The sequence below is a fragment of the Dreissena polymorpha genome, chromosome 2 (genome assembly GCF_020536995.1).
Source record: "Dreissena polymorpha isolate Duluth1 chromosome 2, UMN_Dpol_1.0, whole genome shotgun sequence".
In the NCBI taxonomy this organism is placed as follows: Eukaryota; Metazoa; Mollusca; class Bivalvia; order Myida; family Dreissenidae; genus Dreissena; species Dreissena polymorpha.
The window spans coordinates 54,359,776-54,373,381 of record NC_068356.1 but is presented as its reverse complement, the minus strand read 5'-3'; the positions used below and the strand labels follow the sequence as shown (position 1 = coordinate 54,373,381).

At 35.4% G+C, this 13,606-nt stretch overlaps 1 protein-coding gene across 9 annotated transcripts in view; it reads right to left on the bottom strand.

The window, feature by feature from the left end:
• LOC127867079 (unconventional myosin-Va-like) overlaps positions 1-13,606 on the bottom strand; it is a 114,500-nt gene that overhangs the window by 92,236 nt on the left and 8,658 nt on the right. For 7 of the 9 annotated variants that reach the window (XM_052408031.1, XM_052408036.1, XM_052408033.1 and 4 more), the window contains exons 2-4: positions 8,258-8,368; positions 4,687-4,740; positions 347-458 (exon numbers count right to left, since the gene is read on the bottom strand). In XM_052408031.1, coding sequence (XP_052263991.1) covers positions 347-458; positions 4,687-4,740; positions 8,258-8,368 — 277 coding nt within the window. The remainder of the gene's footprint in view (positions 1-346; positions 459-4,686; positions 4,741-8,257; positions 8,369-13,606) is intronic. The other 2 variants (XM_052408034.1, XM_052408037.1) reach the window with 1 other exon arrangement.

The window sequence follows — 13,606 nt, the reverse complement described above, 5'->3', positions numbered from 1 at the left end:
TAAAAACACCTCCTATAAAAGGATAAAGTTTTGTTTTGATATATGTGCCGTTCTCTGTGAAAAATGGGTTTAATTCATGTGCGTAAAGTGTCGTCCCTGATTAGCCTGTTGAGTCCGCACAGGCTGATCAGGGACGTCACGTTCTGCTTGTATGATATTTTTGTTTCAAGAAATTTTCTACTTAGCAAATTTCAAGTTTAGGTGGACAGTGGTGTCCCTGATTAGCCTATGCCTACTGCACAGGCTAAATCTGGGACGACACTTTATGCACATGCATTAAACCCCTTTTTCACAGAGCACGGCTCATATAGAGATTACCAATGAAATGGCAACAAGCTTCACCAACCTTCTGGTTCATTGAGGTAGCTGAGAGATGTCAGGTCATTCTCTCCAATCAGGATCTCAGGGTTACGTAGGTGGGGCAGACTGGTCTTGTCCTTGACCTGGATCTCAGACTCCTGTAACCACGGCAACAAGATGTACAATTTGCATGATTAAAGGTTTATTCAACCAACCATCCGACCATCCAACCGACCAACTGACCAACCAATAGGTCTAAAGCAATATATGAGCCTTGTTCTGTAAAATCTGGGCATATTACATGTTCCTAAATTGCAGCCCACAAAGGCTTATCAGGAATGAAAGTGACCACCTAGACTGGATTTTTGTTTAGTAAAGAATCTCTTTAAACAAGAGACTTCCCATAAAAGTGGAAAGTGTTGTCCCTTATAAGCCTGTGTGGACTACATAGGCTTATCTGAGACAAGACTTTAAGAACAGGGATTTAGCCCAGATTCCCCAAAACAAGGTTGAAATGGTGAAAGGAACAATTCAACTGGGAACCATTCAACTGACCATCTGACTGAATGATAGGGAACCATTCATTACTGACCATCTGACTGAATGATAGGTCTGAAGCAATGTACTGTACCTATTTCTTAGAGGATGCAATATAAGAATACAAGTAATTCAATATAGTACAGAGAAATCATTGTTAAAGATACTGCAATCCAGATGTGAATAATACAAATCATTTTCATATTTAGGCTTCAACAGTTTTACATGCTTCAAATCATAACTATGTGTATAGAATAAGACCTAGTATTTTCATTAAACTGTGCAATATATTTTGATTGAAAATGTGAAATAAACATTAAGGCAAGCAAAATAAAAATAGAATGTATTCAAGCTAGCATTGTACATGATTACGTTTCATACATAAACTAATAAAATGCAGTTTGAATTCATGGCAAAAACTAAGCATTAATAGGAAAGCGAAGGGGTAAAACAGCTACAGTATAGGATACAGCATGGGGTAAAACAGCTACAGTATAGGATACAGCATGGGGTAAAACAGCTACAGTATAGGATACAGCATGGGGTAAAACAGGAAAACTGCTAAAGAAGACAGCACGGGGTATAACAGCAAAACTTCTAAAAACAGGGGTTTTTTGCACTGTCTGCGCCTCTGGAAAACGGAGGCATTCCCAAAGCAAACGGACCCGATCCCAAACCATAATTATACAACAAGGGACAAAATTGTCACAAAACCAGGTTTTCATTGTGAAAAAAAAATCTGATAAAGGGAGAAAACTCAAACTGAACTTTTGAAATGACCAAAAAAAATTAACCCCCTTTGTTAGTTTTTTTTTTTTTTTAAATCTATTTTTAGTCGTGGGGACCTTGACATTGGAGATATTGACGTGATTCTTTCGTGGGACACACCGTCCCATGATGGTGAACAAATGTGCCAAATGATTTTAAAATCTCACAATGAATGACATAGTTATGGCCAGGACAAGCTCATTTATGGCCATTTTTGACCTTTGAACTCAAAGTGTGACCTTGACCTTGGAGATATCGACGTAATTATTTCGCGCGACACACCGTCCAATGATGGTGAACAAATGTGCCAAATGATTTTAAAATCTGACGATGAACGACATAGTTATGGCTCGGACAAGCTCATTTATGGCCATTTTTGACCTTTGAACTCAAAGTGTGACCTTGACCTTGGAGATATCGACGTAATTATTTCGCGCGACACACCGTCCAATGATGGTGAACAAATGTGCCAAATGATTTTAAAATCTGACAATGAACGACATAGTTATGGCCCGGACAAGCTTATTCCGCCAGCCCGCCAGCCCGCCAGCCAGCCCGCCAGCCAGCCAGCCAGCCAGCCAGCCCGCCCGCATTCGCCAATCTAATAACCAGTTTTTTCCTTCGGAAAACCTGGTTAAAAAAAATCCCAATTTAAAAAAAAAAAAAAAATTTTTTTTTTTTTTTTTGGAAAGAAGTGTCTTATGACTTATGATTATTAGATTATGAAAAAAAGAAGTGTTTCATGACTTATGATAATTAGATTATTATTAACCTGCTGTGCTCCCCATACCACACAAACCAAACTTACTCATCTGATGCTTACACTTTGTACCTGCATTGAAATTCTAGACCTGAATGACAAAACATTGGAGGAGCTGTATGATGCTTTCAAAAACAGAAAGCAGAACAAAATTATGCTGTAACTTGTGTGACTAACCAGTGTTTGTTTTGGTCAAAAATGTCTGCTATAAGTTTTTAACTGTACAGTTCTTATCTCAGAGTGTAGCTGAAACTAAAAGACAAAATTGCAGTACTTCAATAAACATTGAACATGCCCAATATTGCATGTGTTTATATAAAAAAAGAGGAAATAACAAATAAAAACAAGTTTGTTTGTTAAACCACTGACTTATTTAAGCATGATAAATTCACAATGTTTTCCCAAAATGAGCCGTTTCATAGAAGCAAAAATTCCCAAAATTGACAATTTTGTCGATAAAAAATTTCCAATTTGGTCAGACTCCTTTTCCCAAAATAGGCAGAAAAAAAAACTGAAAAAACACAGCAAGGGGTAAAACAAGAAAACAGCTGAAAAAGACAGCACAGGGTAAAACAGAAAAACTGCTGAATAAGACAGCACGGGGTAAAACAGAAAAACCTCTAAAAAAGATAGCATTTAGGGGTAAAACAAGAAAACAGCTGATCAAGAAAGCACAGGGTATAACAGAAAAACAGCTGAATAAGACAGCACAGGGTAAAACATGAAAAAGCTGAAGAAGAGTCCTGTGCTGTACGACATAAACAGGAAAACAGCTGAAGAAGACAGCACAGGGTAAAACAGAAAAACTGCTGAATAAGACAGCACGGGGTAAAACAGAAAAACCTCTAAAAAAGATAGCATTTAGGGGTAAAACAAGAAAACAGCTGATCAAGAAAGCACAGGGTATAACAGAAAAACAGCTGAATAAGACAGCACAGGGTAAAACATGAAAAAGCTAAAGAAGAGTCCTGTGCTGTACGACATAAACAGGAAAACAGCTGAAGAAGACAGCAAGGGGGTAAAACAGGAAAACAGCTGAAGAACACAGCACAGGGTAAAACAGGAAAACAGCTGAAGAACACAGCACAGGGTAAAACAGGAAAACAGCTGAAGAAGACAGCAAGGGGGTAAAACAGGAAAACAGCTGAAGAAGACAGCAAGGGGGTAAAACAGGAAAACAGCTGAAGAACACAGCAAGGGGGTAAAACAGGAAAACAGCTAAAGAAGACAGCAAGGGGGTAAAACAGGAAAACAGCTGAAGAAGACAGCAAGAGGGTAAAACAGGAAAACAGCTGAAGAAGACAGCAAGGGGGTAAAACAGGAAAACAGCTGAAGAAGACAGCAAGGGGGTAAAACAGGAAAACAGCTGAAGAAGACAGCAAGGGGGTAAAACAGGAAAACAGTTGAAGAAGACAGCAAGGGGGTAAAACAGGAAAACAGCTGAAGAACACAGCACAGGGTAAAACAGGAAAACAGCTATAGAAGACAGCAAGGGGGTAAAACAGGAAAACAGCTGAAGAAGACAGCAAGGGGGTAAAACAGGAAAACTTCCTGAGTAGACCGAGGGGTAAAAGAGGAAAACTGCTGAAGAAGGCAATGTTATGCATGATTTGGTTTCAGCATTCAATGTTAGACTGTATACATCTAATATATAATGTTAACAGGTTAGAATCCAAAGATCTAGCATACTTAAAAGAAAATGTTAGAATTTGGTTATCTATCATTTATATACAAACACTCAGACTATATACATCTACAGTATTATACATCTTTTGTAAGAATGCATACATTTAGCATATATGTAACACACAAAAATAAAAAAGCTATACTGTGAAAAACTATTAACATTTACAACACAGAATAGCCAAGAAATTCAGTGGTTTGAACTCACTGCAAGCAAGAAAAAGTTGTTTAACTTAGAATGTCACAAAACAAAGAAAGCTTTCTTAAAGTATTATTGTACTTTTTGTCCACATGGTTTCCTCAATGACTTTGTAACCCTCCATGAAATGTTCGATGTCGATCTGACCATCTTGTCTGGCACAAATAACTTCAAAAAGGGTACGAAATCTATTCAAACTCTTTAAAAATGCCTAAATTAAAATGTAATTAACATTTTGCTAAACATTTTTTTTTAAACACCTCTAATACTTATTTAAGATTTTAAAAAAGAAAATATATTTAAACCTCATTTGCTTTAAGTAAAATACCCATTTAAGGACCACACTGAGTGATATGGGAAACCCTGTGAACAAACTGATATAGATCAAGCCACTCCATTAGCAGCACACGTGAAATCCCAAACACCATCCAGGCTTTACCGTGTCCTTCCTTTCTATTTTACGATGCAAATGCATCGAGATCTGTGATGGCGCCTGTGAAATTGCAATAATAAGATGTCACAATAACTGCTGACACTTGAAAAATACACAATATATATATATATAAAATAAATATATTTCCTAGAACTATGTACAATATTTACCACATGGACAATATTTAGCTAGCAAATCAACGATTTTTTAAGGCTTATTTGGGGCTTAAATAAATAAGAATAAGAAATTGTATAACAGTGCTCCAGCTAGGCCTACAATGTAATTTATGGAAGGGCACCCCATCCTGTCCTTCCGAAGCCCCGCCCTGCCCTCCTGAGGCCCCGCCCTGCCCTCCTGAGGCCCCGCCCTGCCCTTTTGATAAAAATAAAAATAACAAGAGATGTGTTTGTCAGAAACACAATGCCCCCTTATGCGCCACTTTTGCTTTTTTTTTACCTTTGACCTTGAAGGATGTCCTTGACCTTGACCTTTCACCACTCAAAATGTCCAGCTCCATGAGATACACATGCATGCCAAATATCAAGTTGCTATGTTCAATATTTCAAAAGTTATTGCAAAACTTTAATGTAAGGTTAAAGTTTTGGGACAGAATGACGGAATGACAGACAGACAGACAGGCCAAAAACAATATACCCCCGATCATTCGATCCTGGGGCATAAAAAGAATTAAAATTGGGACATATTATAATTTTTTAATTTCTCATTACATTGTTATTAATTTATTCATCATTGTAGACATTTTATTTTCATGGTTTAATAATAATTATGGAAAAAAAATATTCTAACAATTATTAATAATATAAAAATTAATATGCAACAGGGAGCATTCCTCATACGACCCCATGCTTGAAAGTACCCTTTTGACAAAATACAAAATAGTCCCCCCTGCCAAGAGCTCCAGATAAGGTTTTGTGAAATTCTTAACGTTACTACCAGATTTTAAAAAAGAATTCTTAAATCTGAAATTTTATTTTTAACATTACTACTAAGTTTTGAAAAATAATTCTTAACTTTTCTAATGACCTAAAAATAAATAATAATGGTTATTTTCATGCAAAAAATCAAAATAAACATACTAGCAACTTCATTGATATGAGTTCAACAGTGTCTATTCAGTATTATACTTTTAAATACCTTCATATGCCCAAACTGTGCTTAGATTGCATGCCTTCGATGAATTTTTACATATTTCACAATTAAAACGGGTCTCCCCTTCAATCTTTTCAACAATTAGCCACGGGAATTTTCCCTTCCACTCGTTCAATGTTGTTTTTTGTTTAAGTTTGGACCCGTCGTGTCGAGTTTTTTTTAGCTTTTCCGACTGTGTCGGCAACTGAACAAACAGCATCGTATAAGATCTTTTCTATAATGTCTTTCTTAACATTCAACTTCGGCTCACTTTGCTTACAATATGTTAAAAGCGTGTTTTTGCCATTGTTTTTTGACAGATAGACTGTACACGCCGCTTTTATTGGAAAAAAATGCGCTTTGTTAAACAAACCCGATAACATTCTATATAAGCACCGAAAAGATCTTTTATACGCGAAAAGAACTCAATAAAAATCAATACGAACCGATGTAAAAATAATATTCATAACTTGATTTTGTAATTCTTAATGGTACGACAAGATTTTTAAATAAATACGTAACGGACTTGAAAATAATTCGTAATTACGAAAATACGACCCTTATCTGGAGCTCTGCCCCTGCCCTTTCCAAATCCTAGCTGGTGCACTGTATAAATAATAGAATTGGTGTTCGTGTTTCCCCAACATTTTACTGTGTCCCTTGCAGTAAACAATCTTTTTCCAAATTCACTTTTCCTAATGCATCAACAAAAATTGCTGCTAGAATATCAGTAGGAATAATGTCCACTAATAAAAACAACAAGGCAACCACACAACACCTGCGTACATAATTTGCACATTTCATAAGTAAAATTAAAAACATTCCACATGACTGACAACAGGCATATGACTGGGCTTACTTTCCATACCCCCTGAGCATGAAAAGAATTACAAGTAAAAGGTTCTTTGAACATGAACTATATATAACCTGAATTCACAAACCACAATACTTTGTGCTTACGTAAGTTATGGTAATTATAAATTCAATTTAACTTCTGCGTCTGGTTAAAAATTCAATTTGTATTTTTAGTAGTGTGTAAGCTAGAATTGCATTTTGCACTATTGCTTATTATTATGATGTCTTTAATCTAATTATTAAAGCAAACATGTCAAACATATTGATGAGTGAATTTCATGAAAAATACACTTTTTTGATAGCTTACAGCTTGCTCAATCATGATGCTTAAAAAATTGGAAGAGACATATAATTCTAAAATGAATATTATAAGCACACCCATGAATATGAACATTATCTCAGTTGTTTCAGAATTTATAGTCCTTACACACCTGAGGCTGTTTTATGTGAGACTGTATTTTTACTCCAAACAGCATTTGGTCATTTTTATTATAAATTTTAACACATTTTGACAATTAATCGGGCAGTAATCTATGTTAAGCATCACTTTTCACCATGACAACCCTAGTTACATAGTAAATAATCTCTTGTCACCTTGACAGCCCTGGTTATCATAGTAAATATTTTCTTGTCACATTATAACTCTGATAACCATAGTAAATATCCTCCTGTCACTGTGACAACTCTGGTTACCATAGTAAATAATCACTTGTCAAATGACAACCCTGATAACCATAGTAAATAACCTCTTGTCACTGTGACAACTCTGGTTACCATAGTAAATAATCTCTTATAACCATGACAACCCTTATTACCATAGTTAATTATCTCTTATCACCTTGACAACCCTGGTTATCATAGTAAATACTGGCTTGTCACATGATAACTCGGATAACCATAGTAAATAATCTAATGTCACTGTGACAAACCTGGTAAATATAGTAAACAAACTCTTGTCAACAAGACAAGACTGATTACCATAGTACTTAATCTATTGTAACCATGGCGTGGTAAACATAGTGAATAATCTCTTGTAACCATGACAACACTGGTAAAAATACTAAATAATCTCTTGTAACCATGACAGCTATCATTACCATATTAAATAATTTCTTGTAACCACGACAACCATGGTAACCATCATATATATAACCCAGTGTCACAGTGACAAACATGATAACTATCATAGATAGTTTCCTTTTCCATGACATTCCTTGTAGCCATCAAAATTAATTTCTTTTCACCATGACAATCCTGGTAATCAAAGGACCAATATCACGAACATCCTCAATTTTTAAGCTCACTCAGAAGATGAGACATGAGTTTCCACTCAGCTGAGTATTGAAAGTGATGGTCAGCCCATAAACAATCTCACATCTCAGCTGTACAATATGCCCATCATAAATCTCCTTCTATCTCAGGGTAGAGTCAGACTCAAAACTCAAGAAAACTCCTGTCAACCACAAATTGAACATGATGGCTTGAAACACATCTAACAAATTAAGAAACAACTTCAAGTTGAGTCACATTACTGGCTTCAGTTCATTTGTGATACTAAGCCATGGTATCGTACCTCCGCCTCCTCATACTGTACACGCAGCGTACATGGCTCGCCCTTGTAGTCTTGAAGCAGCTCAGCACCCCGCCAGACCAGCTCTGGGTCCGGCAGCCAGATACGGGCACCCTGGAAACATACAGAATACATGTATACAACGGATGCAGGGTTAACATGTTTACATGGGCTAACATAGTCACAGGGCTAACATGGTTAACAATTGGTTACAGGAAAAACATGGTAGCAGGCTTACTATGGTTACAGTGTTAACATTGCACTATTAAACACGATTGGCTTTCTTTCGCAGATTTTTGTTTCACAAGTTCCTTTCTTACTTTGATGATTGAGTGATAATAAAAAATATAATTTTGTTTACCCCCCCCCCCTTTCTCTACCCAATTCTGACTTATGACCAAATATATGCTTTGTGTAAGTTTTTATATGTTGATTTTAAAAATGTTTGAATTTCACTTCAGAGTTAAAATCATGTGTATGTCAGAATAATGTCAATTCAAAGATTCTCTAAGATTGTTCAAGATTTTAGAAGCAAAATGTGTTTATTTCATACTGTAATACGTTTTGGTCGCAAAGTTCAGAAATAAAGTATATAAATACTTAAAAGGTTCCACACTATAAATTGGAGTGTGTTTAATATGATTGTATATTATCAGTGTGTAAATTTTCATTGATGAAAAAGATCATAGAGAAATAAAATGATAAATTAAGCATATGTCCCACTTCATATCACAGAAGTGTTATAATACAAATAGTTATGTTTTTCACGGCTACCTTTCTGTAACATTGTTTGGTGTCCTCGTCATTAAATCCAGTCTGTACAAAGAAACGCTGATAAATGTCGGCCAACACGTTCATAATTGTTTATACTTCAGTGTTTCCACAAAATGTCTGTTATAATCAAATATAAACACTGACCACAAATAAACAACAGTTGTTCTGTTTAGCAGCAAAAAAATAGAAAGAAAATTAAATTATCCGTCTCAATGTTCATTGTCTTTTCACACTTCCAAAGTTTGTTATATGTAGATCTCAATATATGAAATGTTAGAACATTATATACTGTATTCAGAGACCGAGTCATGATTCAGAACTGGAATTGACATTTTATATTATGTGTATTTCTAGTACTTCTAACGATTTTTTCCATAATTACAGGATAATTTGCCAAACAAGTGCCTTGCTTATGTATAATACAGTTATGTATTTATGAAGGCCTGTTATTCCATAACCACTTCAAAACTCAAGCTATAAATGTAGACACTTTAAAAAAAAATCTTATAAAATTAATTTGTTGAAATATCGTTAAAAATGATCTGGATTTATTTTTGACATACTGATTATAAAAAATATATACCAGTACCATCATATTACATTTGATAAGGTAAGTTATAATTAAGCCATGATATTCAAATGTTTTTTATTAATTTCATTATTTGCATTATTTATTTCTTAATTTTTTTGTTATTTATATCTTACTTCCAATTTCCAAAGCCTTAGACTTTAACGGAAACAAAAAATATGTAAAAATATAATGTGCAATATTTGAATTAAACAACGAAAACAAATCCATATATGGTTTTATCACTAAAAATCACATTCGAAAACTGATTTATTTAGTATTTACAGTATATTCACTTTTGTACAAACTATTGTTTTAATGTCACAAATGTTCTGTGGTTTCAAAAGCAACAAATACCTAACTAGGTTTTACATAGTTTGTTTTTTTTAAGTAAAAGGATGTTCAGTGCAAGAAACATGTAACCTGTATGTGTTGTATGGTGCAGATATGTTCATACTGCGCTGTCCAGTGAACAATATCACCAGATGGCACCACTGCATTGAAACTAACAACTGATAACATATTTTATTGTCAGTTAAAAGTTTCAAAGCAGCTTGGTCCCTCTACATGGGCTCCTCTCTAGGACAATGGTGTTAAATGCATGTGAAGCGTAAAGTGTTGTTCCAGACAAGCCTGCGCAGTCTTCATAGGCTAATCAGGGATAAACATTTCAGCATTTTTCAGATTAAAAAAGAAATATCTTCTTAGAAAAAATCCTGTTTACACGGAAATTTTCGTCCCTGATTAGCCTTTGTGGACTGCATAGGCTTATCTGGGCGACACATGCATTGACCCCAATTTTCCAACAGCAGGGCTCATTTATTAACCTGACAGAAGCCATGCAATCACCCAGATAGCAAAGGACTACATCAGTTATTGTCAATTGTCGTGTACAACATTGGTATACTGTCAACCAGTGTCTTCAAAGGATACGGTGGCATAAAGGGGACATGAGAAATATTTTATTACATAATAGCTATTGCATGGTAACATAATAACTTACATGTGTGCATGTAATTCATACGGCTGAAAAAAAATCCATTTGTTCTTAAATGCCATCTTAGTTTGGCCCCAAAATGGTGGAGGAAATCATGGTAAAACTCTTAACTGTTGACTTTCATTACATAAATTTGTTTTTCACATTTTATAGTAACTATATGCTTACAGATAAATGGGAAAAACATATACAACTTTTTCAAATATTTTTTACCATTGCATTGCCCCACATTCCCCTTGATTGATTTCAATCCTTTAATATCATCACAAGTATTCAACGGATAGAGAACAAAAGGCGATGCCTTGTTAGGCCGAATTTTTATGACCAGACACAGCCTGACATGTTACCTGAAGTTATTTGTGTTAAATCATAGCTTGCCATGAAATAATCTGTCAAATATTGATGTCAACATCTTCTAAAGAATCTAATACTTCATCATCCTTTACAAACCTGTATAATGAGTGTCTGTATGCTGTCACAGTTTCAAGGTCAAGCCTGATAGGCCCAGTTGATAGAGCACTGGACATTCATTGTGGGGTTCACATGATGGACATTCAGTGTGGGGTTCACATGATGGACATTCATTGTGGGGTTGACATGTTGGACATTCAATGTGGGGTTCACATGATGGACATTCATAGTGGGGTTCACATGTTGGACATTCATTGTGGGGTTCACATGATGGACATCCATTGTGGGGTTGACATGTTGGACATTCATTGTGGGGTTGACATGTTGGACATTCAATGTGGGGTTTGCATGTTGGACATTCATTGTGGGGTTCACATGATGGACATTCAATGTGGAGTTCACATGTTGGACATTCATTGTGGGTTGACATGTTGGACATTCAATGTGGGGTTCACATGATGGACATTCATTGTGGGGTTCACATGATGGACATTCAATGTGAGGTTCTTATGTTGTACATTCAAAGTGGGGTTGACATGATGGACATTCATTGTAGAGTTCACAATAATTGTTGGACATTCAAATTGGGGTTCCAGGTTTTTTTTCCTTCTTTGTGACCCACCGAAAAACGGCCCTTTCCCTTCAGATTTTTTTCCCCTCAGCAGGTAAATTTTCCCCCAGGTAAATTTTTTTTTTTAACTTTAAATACATAAGACTTTCCTTATTTCCCCCAAAATCTGACGTTTTGAGCGATTTTTTTCCCCTCAAAAAAGGCCAGGCCCTTTCCCTAAAATCAGATAAAAACCCCTGGGTTCTCATGTTGGACATTAAATGTGGGGTTCACATGCTTGATAATCAATGTCGGGAGTCACATGTTTGACATTTAATGTGGGATTCATGTGTTTTTCAGCAACATTTTTTTTTACAAAAGTTAAAATGTTTGAATCAAATATTCAAAAATGTCTTTTTTTGTGTTAGTGCACCTCTGCATTTGCAGCTTTTTTGGGGCTGGTAAAGGTGTGTGTCAATGAGGCATTTTTCGTGGGTAACGGTACATGGATTTCTTAGTGTTTTCCAGTTTGGTCCAAATTGTTTGCACATTCATTGTACATCACATTCACACCTGTGTAGTGAAACAAACATTTACCCCACTTGTCCAACATAATAGATGAACAGCTTTACTTCAATAATGACATATCTCAGCACTTTAGCCCTGTCTCCCATGCGCTACAAAGTTTTTATTCATTATTCAAATTTAAAGCCCTTGCTTTCCTTGAGAAAGAATGACATGATGTACTTGAATTCTTATTTTCACATGCTTTACACAAAATGCATGTGGATGGTAAATCTGTTGCTAGAAATTACAAAATTGTCAGAAAAATATAGTGCTATGCAACCCATACTCTTTATCACAATGACGCTTCCTCTTTCGAATGCAAAATTAAGCTTTCCAATGACCTGGATTATTTGATTGCGAAATAGTAAAATGGCAGCCATTTTCGGTTTGCTTTGCTAGCTTTTTTGGCTTGAGATCATTTTTTGTTCATTTTTTAATGATGTGCACACAATGCATAGGGATGCCCTATAAACGACAACTTACGGTTATTAGTAGGATAACAGACTGATACATAAGGAACACTGTTAAATGTGGCAAAATAATAAAATAAACAAATAACATGTAATAAACCCATGAACCCATGCTTGTACAGAAACTAGGAAATAAAGTTCTTGAAATTTTATATTTTCAATGTTACTCAAAAGAACATTTTAATTGAATGATTATTATAGTTATTATACATCTAGAAGATTAACGCCAATTCATTAATTTAGAAATAAGACCAGTTCATTATGATCTGTATAGTAAGATGTACAAAACGTTACGCCATAACATCATTATCATCATGAAAATTAGACACATGTAATTCGCATAACATTTTTAAGTGACCCATATGGGCTTCTGTAGTTTTTAGAAAACAAACAAATGGGACTGGCCTATGAAAATGAACAAAATCAAAGCCACAACAATACACATATTGTAAAATGATTGTAAAATGCACTTACATCGTGAGGGAGAAGCAGTTTGAACGAAATTTCGTTGACTTTAACAACCCAGGAAAAACTGTGTTTATAATGACAAGATTACTACTAAGGGACACAACTTCTCAATTATAATGCATACAAACTACGCTGCACAATAAAACCGCAAAGCGTATGCAGCACAATAGTGGTCATCTGTCTACAAAATACATGTACACATGTATAAAAGTTTGTCATATAAACTTCTTTTCAGCTGTGTTCTGGGAAAACGGGGCTTTATGCGTGTGAGTTAGGTGTCGTCCCAGATAAGCCAGTGCAGTCCGCACAGGCTAATCAGTGACAATATTTTGCGCCTAAACTGAAAAAATATCATAGAAGCAGAAATTATCATACATGATCAGCCTCTGCACATTGCACAGGCTAAACCAAGACGACACTTCACCCACTGGCATGAAGCCTCTTTTTTTCTAAGCCAGGCCCAATGTACTGAAATGTAAAAGTCTTTTAGATTATACAGCCTAAGACATTGGCAAATCTCCTGTTCTTATTCCACTGAGTACACATG